Source organism: Canis lupus, chromosome 17 (genome assembly GCF_003254725.2).
Source record: "Canis lupus dingo isolate Sandy chromosome 17, ASM325472v2, whole genome shotgun sequence".
NCBI classification, from domain to species: Eukaryota; Metazoa; Chordata; class Mammalia; order Carnivora; family Canidae; genus Canis; species Canis lupus.
In genome coordinates this window covers 2,146,329-2,163,272 of record NC_064259.1, presented here as the reverse complement: position 1 = coordinate 2,163,272, position 16,944 = coordinate 2,146,329, and the positions used below count along the sequence as shown (strand labels likewise).

Here is a 16,944-nt window from a genome sequence, read left to right as displayed (position 1 = left end):
GGAGGAGGAGGAGGAAGAGAAAAAGGAGGAGGAGGAGGAGGAGGAGGAGATGGAAGAGGAGGAGGTGGTGGAGGAGGAGGTGGTGGAGGAGGAGGTGGAGGTGGTGGAGGAGGAGGAGGAGGTGGTGGAGGAGGAGGAGGAGGTGGTGGAGGAGGAGGAGGGTGGTAGAAGAGGAGGAGAAGATGGAAGAGGAGGAGGTGGTGGAGGAGGAGGTGGAGGTGTGGAGGAGGAGGAGGTGGTGGAGGAGAAGGAGGAGGTGAAGGAGGTGGAGGAGGTGGAGGAGATGGAAGAGGAGGAGGTGGTGGAGGAGGAGGTGGTGGAGGAGGAGGTGGAGGTGGTGGAGGAGGAGGAGGAGGTGGTGGAGGAGGAGGAGAAGATGGAAGAGGAGGAGGTGATGGAGGAGGAGGTGGAGGTTGTGGAGGAGGATGTGGAGGTGGTAGAGGAGGAGGAGGGGGTGGTGGAGGAGGAGGAGGAGGTGGTGGAGGAGGAGGAGGAGGTGGTAGAGGAGGAGGAGAAGATGGAAGAGGAGGAGGTGGTGGGGAGGAGGAGGTGTGGCGGTTGTGGAGGAGGATGTGGAGGTGGTAGAGGAGGAGGAGGAGGTGGTGGAGGAGGAGGTGGCGGTTGGGGAGGAGGATGTGGAGGGTGGTAGAGGAGGAGGAGGGGGTGGTGGAGGAGGAGGAGGATGGTGTGGAGGAGGGAGGAGGAGGTGGTAGAGGAGGAGGAGAAGATGGAAGAGGAGGAGGTGGTGGAGGAGGAGGTGGAGGTTGTGGAGGAGGAGGAGGTGGTGGAGGAGAAGGAGGAGGTGAAGGAGGTGGAGGAGGTGGAGGAGATGGTAGAGGAGGAGGTGGTGGAGGAGGAGGTGAAGGTGGTAGAGGAGGAGGAGGAGGTGGTGGAGGAGAGGGTAGAAGAGGAGGTGGTGGTGGAGAAGGAGGAGGTGGAGGAGGAGGTGGTGGAGGAGGAGGTAGAGGAGGAGGAGGAAGTGAGGAGGTGGAGGACGAGGAGGTGGAGGAGAAAGAGTAGGAGGAGGTGGAGGAGGAGGAGGAGAAAAAGAAGCAAAGGACAGAAAAGGAACCCAAATGACCCTGAATGCCCGACAGTGACTGTCCTGCGGTCGTCCCAAGAGCATTGAGGTCAGCCCTCCGGTGCCACGTCACTGCCCCCGGCCTGGCAGCTGCCCTAAGTCCCCAAGTCCTGTGTCTCCACCTCCAGGGGCCACATCCGCCCGCATCTGCAGCGCCCCCGCGCCGTGTTCTCGCACCTACGCTGCCCGGCACTTACCCTGCCGGTTAACGATGCCGCACACGCGGCTGCTGTCAGCGGCGGGGCCCTGTCCCGGGGTAAGAGAACAGTGGACGCTCCCCGCGGAGCAGCCGGACCAGGTGAGGATGAGGGACACATGTCTTGCTCGCACAGGATGATCCCTGGGGCGGACTGTCGTGTGAACCAGGGCGACAGGCCCATCCAGATGCGGTGCAGGAGGTTGTACCCAAGGGCAGGGGGGACCACAGCCTGCCTGCTGATGCATGAGCCACCCCCGTAAAGAGCAGTGCACCCCACAGAGGAGGGCGGTGGGTGGGGCGGTTCCCAGGGAGCTGGGGCCGGGAGGGGAGCACCCACTCGAGCTGTTTCTATGCGGCGAACTTTGAACTAGGAGAAGAGTTCTTTGAAATTTTTAACTGATCTTTTTGTGAGTAAAGAGGAAACAAGAACTAAATGTCACGGGGGCGAGCGGAGGGTGGTGAGAGAAATGCCCTGGGCCCAAGAGGGGACAAGCGGTCCCCGTGCACACAGTCCGACCGTCGCTTGGACATCAGAGGAGAAGGTCCGTACGTTGGATCTCCAAGAGGTGACAAAACAGCGCGTGGGCCTGGATGTCTACGCTCCGTGGCCTCTCCGTGCACTGTCACAGTGACTGGACACTGGAGACTCGCTCTCGGGCCTTAGGGGTGGGCCGGGGCCAGTCGGAGGGCGGCGGCATGACGAGGGGCGCAGAGCGCGACGCTGACCAAGCGCCTCGACATCCACTGCACAGCCCCGTGGCCTGTACAGCCTCTTTCCATGGGACCCCGCGCCCCCGGGCAGACGGAGAAATGCGCTTTTATGGAGAAGGAAACGGATTCAGCGCGTAGGGTCTGGGACCACAGGTGCCCCCAGCACCGTGTCACCCCACACCCCACCGACTCCACCCACCCGGTCCTTTGCAAGCCTCCTCGTCTGCTTGCACACCTGCTTATCTGTACACCTCCATCACTGCTTGCACGCCTCCTCAACTGCTTGCACACGCCCACGACGTTAGGCACACCTCCAACACTGTTTGCACCTCTCCATGACTGCGCCACCCCTCCAGACTTTCTTGCACACCCTCTCAATTGCATGTGTATGTGTAGCGCTCACAAATGACCTCTGCTGCAGGTGAGGCTGCAGAGGGTCTGGGCCAGTTTTTCATGCACGTGACCACCCCGCTACGTGCCGTTCCCAGGACGCGCGGGCTTCCTGGAGGGCAAGGCGCCCTCTCTGCGCCCTGGCTCACGACACGGTGTCAGATTCCTCTCGGATCCCCGCACCCCCCCTCCCCTGTGGACCTGTGGGAGCCGGAGCACCAGCTGTGCCTCTTGGGCAGATGGCGGAGGGGCTGAGAAGAGCCGGGTGGCGGGGCCGAGGGGCGGCAGGTACCTTTCTCTCCCGTGGGGCCGACTCTTCCAGGCCGTCCGGGTGCGCCTTTGTCTCCCTTCTCTCCGGCATCCCCTGTGGAAGAAGTCAGCGCGTTTAGGAGCTCCTCTGAGCCCGGATCCAGTGCGATGTGTGGAGGAGCCGCAGCAGGCCAGCCGGGCCCCGGAGATCTCCTGTCTCCTCCTGACCGCTCCCGTCCCCAGGCGCTTCCAGCCCTCTTCCCACCTCCATCACCGAGGGCTCCGGGGCTTCCTGCCCCAAATCTGCATCGGGACTCTGCTTCCGGGCCCTCCTCACCCCTCCAGGGACGAGGTGTCCCTCCAGTGATCCCTCTGGGCTAGCTTGCCCGCTGGCGCACAGCGCTCCCTGAACCCCCCCGCCGCCTGCCCTGCTGCCCCTCCGCCCTCACGGCAGCATGAGGAGAGCAGGGGTCTCGGGGATGCCCCATGGCCAGGTGTCGCCCTGGCCTCCCGCCCCGCATCTGGCTGATGCACCTGGAGGGTATTAACAGGTGCTCACATCGGCATCCCCTGGTCCCTGCAGCACGCCCCCCCTCCCCACTGCAGCACACGGAGCCACGGAACTCGGGTTCGCTGGCAGGTGTGTCCTCTCAGCCGAGCTGCACGCCCCCCAGGCTTTATCGCGCAGCCACCTGCTAGTCCCAACCTGTCGCTTATCTCATTCAGAACTGAAACGGGGACTCGCGCTGCTTGTCTCCTGATAGCCCACACCTGGCACGCCACACCCCGACCTGATGGCTTCCCCGGGGATGAGTCCCTCCTGAGACTTTCCCAGTTCTGGCCGACACACCGATTGTCCCGGACGGCAAGCCCTGGGCATGGCAGTCACTCTGCCTCCCTCATCAGCGAAGCCTCCGCCCGGCTCTGTGATATACGATGGGCCCAGTCCCTGTCCCGCCCGTGTTCTGTCCCAGGCGGGCCGCCCTGGGGCTCGTGCAGCTCTGGGGACCGTCCTCACTCGGCTCACGCAGGACTGATGTTTGCACAACGTGGAGACACTGCAGAAGCAGGGCAGAGTGTGGCAGGGGCAGAGCCGGGAGGCCCGAGGGCAGACACCAAGTTCCCCCCACCCTCCCCTTCCCCCCAACTCGAACCCACACCAGAGCCGTCTTCCTAAAACACAGATCCGAGTACGTTACGTCCCTTCTCAAAACCACCAACAGGCGGAAAGTGGTTACAAATGACGTCCCGTCCTGAAAGCCGTCCTCCGTGGGTCTCCTCCTGGAGCCCAGGTGTTCACGGCCACCTCCTCACCTGAGTCTCCAGGTTGCTCCTCCTGGGCCCCTCGCCGCTGACTCTTGTCTCCAGTGACCAGGACCTTTTCCCCATCACAGGGCTCGTCTGCCTCCCCGCCGGGCCGCCCCCCGCCCCGCGAGAGCACACGGGTGCCCCCCGCCCCGGTACGCGCAGCGCTGCCAACATCTAGGAATTCAGCTCCCTGCGATCCTCCCCAGGCGCTCACACTTGGTGAGGGCCTTCGCCGGCGTTGCAGATCCCCCAGTGAGATTCCCACAACTGATGGTGGGGCCGAAGGAGGGGACAGTCCATAAAAACTTAAGTAAACAAAGTGAAAAGGCAAAGTGAGTGCCAACAAAACCTAGAAGACCGGCTGGCAAGTCGCTGTCACCTTCGGCCACCGCCCTGAGGGCTCCATCCGGCCTCCCGTCGGAGGGTGGGCTGACACGTGCTTAGCGCACATTCGTGGCCCTTAAATCTCTGGGTACTTCACCTTTCTTAAAAAAGGAAATTATTACAACAGCAATGCTTGGAGACACGTGGATAGACCAGCGAGAAACACGAACAGAATGAGCTCGCCACGCACCACTCCTCTCCCTGAGGCAGGAAACAGGAAAACTACACCCTTAAAAACAGGACTTTCTAGGACTGTGACCTCACATGGCTTTTGTCTCTCTCAGATCATCAGAAAATCCCTCAAACACCATGCTCTGCTCCCCAAGATTCTGCTTCACGGACGATCTGTCGTACTGTCCCGCGCGTCTCGGCCAGTCCTGGGGGGGCAGGCGCCCCGAGCTCCGCCGTGGTCCCTGTGGCGGGAGCGTCCAGAGAGCCTCCCTAGCGCCTGGGTGGCGTGAACGCCCCAGCCCCAAGGATGGGGTGCCCTGGGTCCTGGAAGACACCACGTGGGTGTTACTGGAAGGAACTTGGGCGGGTCCCTCACTGTTCACACCCACACCCAGGGAGTGGGGGGCAGCGCAGGAGACCACAGGAGCCGTCGGTGGCAGGGTGCCTCTCGGGCCCGCTGTCTCCTAGCCAGCTGGGCCTCCTCCTTGGGGCCGAGCCCTACGTGTGCCTCTCAAGCACGAAGCTGCCTTCGAGCGCTGGTGGTAGTGGGCAGGGCCCGAGGGGGCTGTCGGCCGTGGGTCTCCAGGGACCTGCAGAGCGGTGGCCCTGCTGCAAGGACCCAGGACCGTATCGCCATAAGCCTCTCCCCCAGGACTTACACACGTTCTGTACTGTCTGCACAGGGAGCCCGATGTCCTCTCCCACGCTCTCCCCTTTACCAGGTGTTGATTTGGGACGGATTAGCCGTACACAGTTGGAAGGGACGAGGCATTTCTCTAGCGGGAGGGGCTAACATCCCACGAGTCCCGTTCATTCCCCCTCACTGACACACGGCCCTCTCCTCCCTCAAGGAAGCGAAGGACGCGTGGCCGGCGTTCACCCCTTGCTGCCTCCCTGCCGATCACGTGAAGACCCACGGCACAAAGCTTTCTGCCTGGATGGCATCTGGGCTCATTCTCGACCCAACAAGGAAGACACACGTCAGGTACTTGGTGCAGGTACTTGGATGTCTTTGTGGCCATTTGAGGGAGGGCCGTGGATGCTCCTGGCTCTCCGGCACCTGCGTCCACAGCGGACGTCACCCCATAGCAGGAGAGGAAGCAGCAAAGTCATGCCTCCGAGGAGAAGGTCCCCGGAGGCGTGTGTTAGTCAGGTCGCCTTGCTCCTGGGCCAGGAGGAGACTCCTGGGCCTCGCCCCCACACCCCACACACAGAATGGGACGCAGTGAGGTGACGGGCGGGCTAATGACATCACCCCACAACGTGTCCGTGAATTTAACGTTTACCTTGAACACACGCAACTTTTACTTGTCAACTATACCTCAGCCAAGCTGGAGAGAACAACAAGACACCCGATTGAAAGGACTTCAGGAAGCTTCTCGGGGCACCTGGTGGCTCAGTTGGTTGAACGTCCGACTCTTGGTTTCAACTCAGGTCATGATCTCCGGCCTGAGCCCTGCGTCGGGCTCCACCCTCAGCACGGAGTCTGCTTGGGACTCTCTCTCCCTCTCTCTGCTCCTCCCCCCACCACGATCCTTCTCTCTCTCTATCTCTCTATCTCTCTCTCAAATACATAAATAAACCTTAAAAAAAAAAGGAAGTTTCACTACTGGAATTGTCCCACGGGTGTGGACAGACTATGGCCATCCAGACTAGGGGACAACACTGCTGATTTTTTCATCGCGGGGTCTGGAATGTACCCCTGCAGCCCCGAAACATCCCACGTGGCTTCTGCATGACCTGGGGCCCGTCCTGTTCACTTGCTGGAGGACAATGTCCTACACGGAGCAGGGTTCATAGAGGCCTCATCCTCTTCCAAGAAGCCCACTCCGGCCCGGCTCACTGAGGCCACCTGCCTGTCCGCCCCTGGCTGGAGCCTGTCCTCGCCGACCCCATCTGCCCTCACAAGGGCCTGGTCCCCGGGGATGTCCAGCTCCGTCCTTGGTGGCGGTCATTCTCATCATGGGTCGACGGCCCCTAGATGTAAGTCTGCTTCCTCCAAGGTCTCCTTATGGAGAATGCCGACGGCATTCCCGCAAAAGGCCCATTTGGCAGAGACCGGGCCCTGGGGCCGGGTCCTTGCAGTCGGAGCAGGAAGGGAAGGGCCACGTTTGGGGGCAGGGGAGGCAATCGGTGTGAGTCCTGAGCAGGACGCCCAAGCTCGCCAGCCCCCTGTGGGGCACCTGCCCTGTCCCTGTCTCAAGGCTTTTTAAATCCCTTTTGAACACGAGGCCCACACTTTGATCTTGACCTGGGCCCCTGGACTTGTGGAGCTGATCCTGCTTGGGAATCACAAGGTTTGGAATCTCTTGGGTGTGCTGCAGAGAAACCCGGGGAGATGCGGGTGTGCTACTTGCCCACCGGCTGGTGCCCACCCCACGTCTGGTCTGCAGAGCAAGCTCCACCTGGAGGGAAATTATAGGCAAACCAACCAGAGAGAGCCTTTGGGTTTTTTTTGTTTGTTTTTTAAAGAAAGAATTAAGAGCTCTCAGGAACGAGTGTAGGAGCCCTGGCTTCACAGCTCTATGACCCAATTTGGCAAACCGCTAAATGTCCTTCTCTGCAAAATGTGCCAGATGAGATCGTCTCATTCTGAAAGTCATTTGAGGCGGCGTGTGCGGTGCTTGGAACAAACGTCAGTGGCCCTTATGGGGTCCCTGTGGGCTGAGGCGCACACAAGCGGCTAGCTTCAGAATTACAGAACCCCTTGGCCAAAGGGAGTGTAGACATTACATAGTGCGGCCTTAATTTTGCAGACGGGGAAACTGAGGCACGCAGTGCTCAGACCCCGAGCTTTCAGCCACACCAGCACTCAGGCCTCAGACACCCTCGGGAGGCCTGGTCCAGGTTACCTTTGAGTCCCGGGACGAGAATGTGCAGGGAGCAAGCGTCTTCCGCCGTCTGCTGAGGACATCCCAGTGGAAGCAGCCACAGGAAGGCCAGGCCGATCAGAGCCAGGTCCCTCTTCATCACGAGAACCTGCGGGACAGTGGCTCCTGCACGAAGGAAGGGGACACAGTGGCAGGAGCTTAAAAACCGGGGCCAGGGCACGGGCAGCTGTCGGGGCCTGTCTGTCCCTCGTGGGCCCGCCTTCGCCTCCCCTGCCCGGCCACCACCTTGGGGCCTCCATCCTGACGGCGGCCACCAATCCTCACCCCTGCTGCCCTGTGGCTGATACTCAGCACGCACGAAGGCCCACGTGTGGGCCTGTGGAAGCTATGACCCTACACCCAGAACAGACGGGAGAGCCGCCCAGCTCCCCAGCACAGGCCGGGCCCCGTGGCCCCGGGAGCCGTGCTCCGCGATCGCGTGTCTCCCGCGGCTTCCGAGCAGGACTGCGCACAGGTGTGTCCGTAACAGACGGTGTGCAGCATGCTTGGCCTCGAGCTTCCCAAGGCACCGGGTCCGTGCACCCCGTGCTGAGCCCCACCTGCTTTCCTCAGGGTTATGCTGCGGGGCTCACCCGTGTCGCCACGTACAGCCCTGGCTCGTCCATCCTCTGTCATTTAGCTCCAGTGGGAGTGCGACGGGGACAGAGCCAGAAGGCCCAGGAGGACACAGCTGGCCCCGAGTCGCCCCAGGGATGGGTGGCAGCCCCCAGAGACCCAGCACCTGAGACTTTGATGATCAAAGGTCAGCACATCGCTCCCATCTCACAGGTCAGGGGACCAAAGATGAGGGAAACAGCTTTACCCCACTGGTAGGTGGGAAGGTGGGGTCGGGCCTGGGCCCCCTGATGCACCTCACCTCTCCCTTTGGCTCCTGCCAGCCACCGGAGCACCGAGCACTGAGCACCTCCTCACGTCCTGAAGGCAGTGGGATTTTACACTGTGTTTATTCACACTTGATAGAGAAAGGAGCCGCTATTTCCTACCAAACATGGACACGTGGATCTCCTCTCATTCCCAAAATTGCCTCGAGGGCCGGGCTTCTCACTGGAACGGTGGATGGAGGCTGGACCCGGACCCCAGCACTCGGCCCACCTGCACCTGCACCCGCACCAGTGAGCCACGCCATGGAGAGGGAAAAAGGGATGAGCTTTGGCCCTTTCGACCTTCCCCGGTTGCTGGGCTTTGTGTCCCGTACTGGCAACTTGCTGTGGAAGCAGGTGACGTGAGCGCACCTGCAGCTGGGAAAGCGCCAGGGGCCCCGCAGGGTGCTGGAATGGGTGGGTGAGCAGGAGTTCACACCAGCCACACCTGGAGCATCATGTTCTCCTGCTACGGGTTTTCATGTTCCATGAGGGCTCTTCACGCCTAAGGCCCACGCGGGACTCCTGGGGCCAGTGCCTGGGACCCCGGCCGGTGCGGCTCACGGCCCTGCCATCCACCAGGGTCCTGAAATTCCTAACAGTCTCCGGACAGAGGAGCGGCCAGGCGTCTCGGCTAGTGTGTTCTAACTGTAGGGAACTTAGCTGCGGCCTGAGAAGCAAACGTTTGGGTTCTTTCCAGAATGTAGCTCTTTACAGTAATGATAATATAATGTAGGTCAGTTGTATCTCAATTTTGGGACGCCTGGGTGGCTCTGAAGTTGAGCATCTGCCTTCAGCTCAGGCTGCGACCCCGGGGTCCCTAGATCGAGTCCCCCATCGGACACCCCTGCATGAGGCCTGCTTCTCCCTCTGCCTGTGTCTCTGCCTCCCTCTGTGTGTCTCATGAATAAATAAATAAAATCTTTTTTAAAAATTGCATCTCAGTTTTTAAAAAGTCACAATAAACATTTGATCCACCTACATTTGAGCTCAAGCCTGTGGATTCTTGCTTCTTGGTATTTGTGGATGCAAATGGGGCTTGGATTTTTTAAACATCTCTGGTGTCAAAAGCTGACACGGGAGTTTGCAGCTAGAAGGGGTGCGGCAAGGGGCAAGCCCCTCCCTGCGGCCCTGGCCGCTCACCATCCCCGCATCTCCTGGTGAGCGCAGGCCAGGCCTGGGGGGAGCCCCTGCCTGGAGTCCTGGCTCTTCTCTGTCCTCCAGGGAGAGGAAGTCCGCTTGTAAACGGAGAAGCTACAGCCCCTCCAGGTCCTCTGTAAGAACCCTATCTCCATCTCCCAGCCAGAGACCAGGAGGTTCCCACCCTCCCTCCAGCGCAGGAAGCCAGAATTTCCCAGGGGAAATTCAGTTTGGAAAAATTAGTAGAACCTCATCGTAAGAATGAAATACTCCCTGTCTCTCAAATAAATAAAATCTTTAAAAAGAGAGAGAGAAAGAGAAAATGAAGTAGACAATTAAAAATAATGTGGCTTGAAAAAAATAAATAAAAAATAAAAATAATATGGCTTGGGGCACCTGGGTGGCTCAGCTGTTGAGCATCTGCCTTCAGCTCACGTCATGATCCCAGGACCCTGAGTCCCACATCGGGCTCCCTGCAGGGGGCGGGGGGGGGGGGGCTGCTTCTCCCTCTGCCTGTGTCTCTGCCTCTCTGTCTCTTGTGATTAATAAAGAAAATCTGAAAGAAAGAAGAAAGAAAGAAAGAAAGAAAGAAAGAAAGAAAGAAAGAAAGAAAGAAAGAAAGAAAGAAGAGGAGAGGAAGGAAGGAAGGAAGGAAGGAAGGAAGGAAGGAAGGAAGGAAGGAAGGAAGGAAGGAAAGAAAAAGAAAGAAAGAAAGAAAGAAAGAAAGAAAGAAAGAAAGAAAGAAAGAAAGAAAGAAAGAAAGAGAATGTGGCTTAATTTGCCAAACTTCTAATCCTAGGTTTTCATTGAGCACCTGCAGCAGGGCCCCCACTTACAGCCAGGAGAGCCACACTGGAAGCCCCAGGGAGCTCCGCCAGCGGCAGCCCCGCCCGCCCAGGTGCTCACTTCCCGGTGACAAGGGCTCTCCCCAGGGCGCACCCGGACGGCGCCCACACAAGGAGGAAGAGGCCTTTCCCTAGAGGGAGCTTCCCGCAAACTGCCCGTCCTCTCAGGGGGCAGCCAGGTTTCTCAAGCCCGTGGATGAGCTGGACCCGCAGGGAAGGCCCCCGCTCGGCTCTGCCAGCAGGGATCGTGTCCCAGCAGATGGGAAGTCTGGTGGGGGCCGCGCAGGGCCTTCCCCGCGGTGGCTTTTAAATTCCTAAGTCCCCTCCCTCGGGCCTGGAACGAGGGCCAGTTGTGAGTGCCCGCTGGGCTGGTAGGAAGGGACCCATCCCCGGCTGTGGCCTCGGGGCCTGCTGAGCCGATGGAGGTCCGGCCTTGGGTCCCCATCACGCGGTCCACGCAGCCCCACACACAGATGGCAGGCACAGCCTACCCCTGCTGCCCGGGGACGAGCCGCACGGCCACCTTCCACACCTTTCACACGGGGGTTCGGGCAAACGCTGCCCCCCCTCGGAGCCCTCCCCGGGCCTCGGGTAGCGGGCAGCCCTCATGCCCGGCCTGCGTCAGCCCGGGAAGTTCCCACCCGGAGCTCCTGAACTGATCAGACCTCGGAAGTCTAGTGCCAGGTTCCTTTGGCCAATTGCACCCTCCGGGGGGACCCGAGAACAGACCTCACATGCGCCCTCCACCTGAGTCCTCGCCCTGGCCGCGTCTGGAACCTCCCAGCCCAGCATATCCCCGCAGACTGACAGGGGCCCCCTGCTCCCCGAGGCGGCCAGGGCACCGGGCCAAGCGTCCCTACCTGCAGCGCACACCAGGCGGAGGGGGCGTCCTGACTGTCGGGGACCCACGGGGACACTGCGCCCCGGAGCCGCATGGCTGCTATTTAGGGAGGCCGCCGAGCCCCACGGGCGGCGAGCGTGGCCTGGGCTGTCAGGCTGCCCAGCAAATCAGCCTGGCGTCTGCTGTGTTATCTGCAAAGTGCTTCCTGTTTGAAATACATCCGCGGGCCTGCGGGAGGGCGGCGGGGGGTGTGGGAACCCTGAAGCAGCCGGGACGCCCTTGCAACTCTTCACCCCGAGCACCCCATCCCGACCCTGCTGTGGCTGTTCTGCTCTGCTCTTCTCCTTCTGAGAAAATAAGCATGAGGATGGTGGGAATTGAGGAAAGCGGGAGGAGCGATCATCACCACCCCGTGTCACTTCAGGCAGAACCACCTGTGGCTCACACGCTCCCTCCACGCGCCCCGTGCGGGGGGTTCCACTTCAAGGCATTTGCTTCTCGTCCCCCGCCTGTCGAGATTGAGAGATTGAGCCCATGCGACGCCCAAACTCACTGCACCCCCAGGGTTTCGGGTCAACGCAGCGTCTCTCTGTGGTGGGCGGATCTGGCTTCTCTGTAGCCTGGCTCCTGCCCGGGGAGGGGAGGGGGCCTATTTTTTTTTTTAAAGATTTTATTTATTTATTCATTAGAAACATAGAGATAGAGAGAGGCAGAGACACAGGAGGGAGAAGCAGGCTCCATGCAGGGAGCCCGATGCAGGACTCGATCCCAGGACCCCAGGATCACGCCCTGGGCTGAAGGCAATGCTAAACCGCTGAGCCACCTGGGCTGCCCAGGGGAGGGGGCTTCTTTAAGAAAGATACACACATCTATCTTTCTTAAAAAGCTACGTTCAAAGCAGCGTTTTTATTTAGGCTGAAAACACAAGTCACGACATGACAAATTTTGTAAAAACTGTCAGACCCCACACAGGTCACAAAATCCATGGAAAAGAGTGGATTTTTTTTTTTTTATTAAAACCACCTCATAGGGGTGCCTGGGGGGTTCAGTCGGTGAAGCGGCTGCCTTCGGCTCGGGTCATGATCCTGGGGTCCTGGGATCGAGTCCCGTGTCCCACACCCTGCTCAGCGAGGCGTCTGCTTCTCCCTCTGCCTCTGCCTGCTGTTCACCCTGTTAGGGCTCTGTCTCTCTCAAATAAATAAATAAAATCTAAAAAAAATTAAAAATTAAAAAAACATCTAATAGCATAAATAAATCTGAAACTTAGACCCAATGAGCCACTTCCTGAGAAAAACACAACCCACCACAATGGACCCAACATGAAACAGAGGACATAGTAGCCTCGTAACAATTAAGGGGATTGAATGTGTAACTTAAAAACTTTCAGGAAGGAAACTTCAGACCAGACGATCTCACAAGAGAATGCTACCAAACTTTTAAAGAAAAATTAACACCAGTTTTTACACACCTCTTCCAGGAGAAAGAAGAGGGAGGGACATTTACCAACTCACTTTATGAAGTTGGTATTACCCCAGTACCAAAACCAGAGACAGTACAAAAAAAAAATTATAGACCAATAACCCTCATGAGTGTAGATGCAAAAATCTTTATAATGTTAGCAATAGAATTGAGCAATATATAAAAAAAGAGTTATAAATTATAAGCAAATGGACTATTTGGGGGATGCAAGGCTGGGTCAATATTCAAAAGTTGACCAATGCAATCAACCATTCTTTGTTAGCACACACAAAAAATCATATGATCATATCAATAGGTACAGAAAAAGCATTTGACAAAATTCAACACCCCTTATGATAAAAAAAAACTCTGGAAAATAGGGATGCGGGTGCTTCCCCAGCTTGATGAAGAGCATCTATGTTAAAAACATACAATGAGGGATGCCTGAGGGTGGACCGAATGTCTACCCCCTAATATCAGGACCAGGCCAGGACATCCACTGGGACCACTTACTCAATGCAGTGCTGGGAGTCCCAGCTGGCGCAAAGAACACGCAAAGAACACAGGAAGGGACAAAAGGCACACGGGTCTGAAAAACACAGAACAGCCCTTTGTTGCAGGTGACGTAACCGCCTGCTTGAGAATCCCAAAGAGTCTACACAAACCAGAACCAAGTAGGAGCTCGGTGAGGCTCAGAGCACAGCACGAACGTACAGAAATAAGCGTAGTTCTGCAAGCTACATGAACACTTAGGCTCTGCAATTAAAAATCATTTACAATCAGGCAGCCCGGGTGGCTCAGTGGTTTAGCGCTGCCTTCTGCCCAGGGCCTGATCCTGGAGACCCAGGATCGAGTCCCACGTCAGGCTCCCTGCATGGAGCCTGTTTCTCCCTCTACCTGTGTCTCTGCCTCTCTCTCTCTCTCTCTCTCATGAATAAATAAATAAAAATCTTTAAAAAAATCATTTACAATCACTCAAAGAAATGAAGTGCCTCGGGGTAAATCTAACAAAACATGTCAGGATCTAAGTGCTGAAACACCAGATGCCGACCAAGACAGTCACAGCAGCTCTCAGGAACCGAGAGACACGTCGTGCTCCCCAACAGGAAGGCTCAGCGTAGGGAAGACACCCATTCCCCCCACAGTGATCCACAAGCTCAACACCCCTCCTATTAAAATCCCAGTAAGAAATTTTATACAGCTAGAGACAGGATCATTTAAAATTCATATGAAGGGCAGCCCGCGTGGGCTTTAGCGCCGCCTTCAGCCCAGGGTGGGATCCTGGGGTCCCGGGATCGAGTCCCACGTCAGGCTCCCTGCATGGAGCCTGCTTCTCCATCTGCCTCTGCCTCTCTCTCTCTCTCTCTCTCTCTCTGTGTCTCATGAATGAATAAATAAAATCTTTAAAAAAATAAATAAAATTCATATGAAAAAGACAAAGGAAGCAGAACAGCTAAAAACAATTCTGAAATGAAGAATAACGTAGGAGGAATCCGTCTGCCCAGTTTCAAGGCTTTTATACAGTGGGATTGACCAGAAAACCCACACAAACATACCCAACCGATTTAAGGGTTTGTTTTTTTTATTGTGATAAAATACACGTACCATCTAACTTATCATCATATTCACTTCTGAGTGTGGAGTTCAGTGTAGCAAGTACATTCCTAATGTCTCATGGCCCCACCATCCATCTGCATGACTCTCTCCACCTTGTGTGGCTGAACCTCTGTCTCCACACCAACTCCCCACTACACCCCCACTGCAGCCCCTGGCCACAGCTACTTGACTTCCTGTGATTTTGACTACGCTAAGTATCTCATGTGATTGGAATCCAACAGGATTTGTCTTTTCGTGACCGGCTTATTTCACCAAGCATAACGTGTCAAGGTTCACCCGTGTTGGAGCTGGTGTCAGAACAGCTTAATGCACCTAAATCATAAGGAGTACAGCCCCAACTGCACTTCACCCTTAGCCTCACTCCCTGCTCAGGGCCATGTGGTGATGCTCTGGACATACTGTCACAGTGTGGGCCTGGGGGCGCAGGGCACTGGCTTCTGGGGGCAGGGGCAGGGATGCAGCTAAACATCCCACAGTGGACTGCACAGTTCCCACCACGACAATAACCAGGCTCCAAACGGCAAGAGTGCTCACACGGGAACCCCATAGCCATATCCCAAAGATGCCCCTGGCTACTCCAACGCCTCCTGACCCCAGGCCTGAGACAGCTGTTGTAACTGATCACGCACCACGTTGAGTGTTGCACCCCCTGGACCCAGGCTGAATGCCAGGGGGGTGAAGGCCCAGCGCCTGAGCACCCAGGTGACGGTGAGGACAGCTCAGTCCTCACAACCAGCCCGCCCTGCAGGGCACTAGTACTCCAGTTGGAGCTCAAGACACAGGGCCGGGAACAAGGGCATTTATTTGCCCGAGATCACACAGTTAGGGGGCATGCAGGGTCCACCTGTCTCCCCAGAGCTGTGCTTTCCGGGCTGCATGGAGCCAGCAGACGGGGAACCTACCTGTCCATCCTCTGGTCTCACAACTGACCTAGGGCACTGACTTTTTTTTTGTCCTGAATTGTTAAGGCCTTTTTTTTTTTAAGTGCTAAAATCCAATAATTACTCTCGGTTATAGAACAAGTGATAATATTATACTAACTTACCTGTCTCCAGTCGATTGTAAATTTGAACCATTTTCAACTAGAAATCATGTTTACACCCGCCTCGCAAATAAGCCCCGAAAACTCAGGAGAAACCAGTCGGTACTTCTGCCTGCAGCCCTTCTCTGGCTTCCTTCCCTCCCTCTTTCTCTCCTTCCCTGTTTTTTTCTTGAATGCACAGACCCACGCCGCTGGGCGCAGGCCTTTCCTGCGGAACCGTGACCCTCTCAGGCAGCCTGGCCGCCGCGGTGGGTCAGGATGAGAATCTGGCTCGGCTCCCGGGGACTGTTTACATTTCTCAGAGATAACGGAGAAATCTGCTCCCAAGAGCCAGATCAAGCCCACTTGTCTCTGGATGGGAATCTTCCCTGGAGGTCACCCAACCAGGCCTCCGTAGCTCTGGATACTTTGTCCCTGCGGACGTTAACCTCGGCCACCTCCCTCCTCCTGTCCAAAGGCCCCGTCTCTCCAGAGCTCCCTGACCGTGCAGAGCAGCACTTAGGCCTCCCTCCTGCAGGCGGGGCTCACGTATCCCATCCTCTCGAGTACATGGGTCCCCTGTGGACCCCGTCCCCAGACGGTCAGGGAGTCCCCCACAGGTCAGAGCCAGAGCTCGCGGCGCCCACCCGGAGATCCAGCTCTGGCCTCACCATAGAGCTCGCCAGCAAGATGGATGTACATGCCCACGCGGGGAGGCTGTGACGTGCCAGTCATCTGATGACATCATACCAGGCAAGGTCATTAGCACACCCAGGATCACAGGGCCTCGAACGTGAGCGTGCACCAGAACCATCCAGACCTCTGAAAACAGACCGCTGGGCCCCCCACCCCAGACTTTCTGAGCCGGTAGGCTGGTGGCAGGACCTGGGCACTGCCGTTTCTCACCAGTTCCCAAGCTCTGCTGGGGCTGCTGGCCCAGGGACCAGGCTCTGGGGACCGCTGCTTCCGACACAGGGTCGCTACAAGGCCTTGAGTTGGGGTAAGCGCCTGACACGCGGGGACACTCACGAATCACGTGGTGCCTGTCCTGCACCTTCTCACACCCCACCCCCTGCCTTTTCAATCCTTGGTCACCCCACAAGACCACACACTCTTGCTCCCCCCCGGGACCAAAAACCAACAATTTAATGCCTGACAGCAGGAGGGCGGACCTGCCGGGACGTGGCACCCGTCTCCACAGCAACCCCCTTGGAGCAGTAGCAGCAGCCACGTAACCGCACCATCGGGCCTGTCATCGGGGTCAACAGTCAGTGAATAGATGTTGAGTTTGGGGGAAGTGGATTTTCGACTACGTAGAGGTCAGTGGCCCTAGCTGTGTTGTTCAAGTCAACGTATTTTTCTCTTTCAACAGCAAGTTTACTAAGAAAAATTGTGGTGACGACGTTTAGCACATTAGTCTCCAAACTATTCCGTTGTGCACCCCGCAGTCGAGCAGGTCATCTCCAGTATGCGTGCGGCCACTAACATGTTATAGAATGCACGATAGTATGAGGAGCACGCACATGGTCATAAAAACAGAAGTTTTAAATGCGCAAAAGTAAATACTAATTTTAGTGAAAGCCATGTGATGGAATTTTTTAAAGCTTGGTTTAATGTCTTGTGATATAGCAACTTTAAAAAATGGTTCTTCATTTGATATTGGATTTTAATAAATATCACTGCTGAAGGATTCCTAAATAATAACACGTTCAGAACTTGCTTCAAAAATCTCCAGCAGGGGCGCCTGGGTGGCTCAGTGGCTGAGCATCTGCCTTCGG

At 57.2% G+C, this 16,944-nt stretch overlaps 1 protein-coding gene across 11 annotated transcripts in view; it reads right to left on the bottom strand.

Annotated features, from left to right (window-relative positions):
* COLEC11 (collectin subfamily member 11) overlaps window positions 1-15,618 on the bottom strand; it is a 33,460-nt gene extending 17,842 nt beyond the window's left edge. Inside the window, exons 1-3 of one of the 11 annotated variants that reach the window (XM_035700820.2) lie at window positions 15,191-15,490; window positions 7,346-7,489; window positions 2,674-2,745 (exon numbers count right to left, since the gene is read on the bottom strand). In XM_035700820.2, coding sequence (XP_035556713.1) covers window positions 2,674-2,745; window positions 7,346-7,489; window positions 15,191-15,221 — 247 coding nt within the window. In that variant the 5' untranslated portion in view covers window positions 15,222-15,490. Of the gene's footprint in view, window positions 1-2,673; window positions 2,746-7,345; window positions 7,490-11,089; window positions 11,286-15,190 lie in introns of those variants that run through there. The other 10 variants (XM_035700821.2, XM_035700822.2, XM_049095963.1 and 7 more) reach the window with 10 other exon arrangements.
* Between the last annotated feature and the right edge of the window lie 1,326 nt (window positions 15,619-16,944).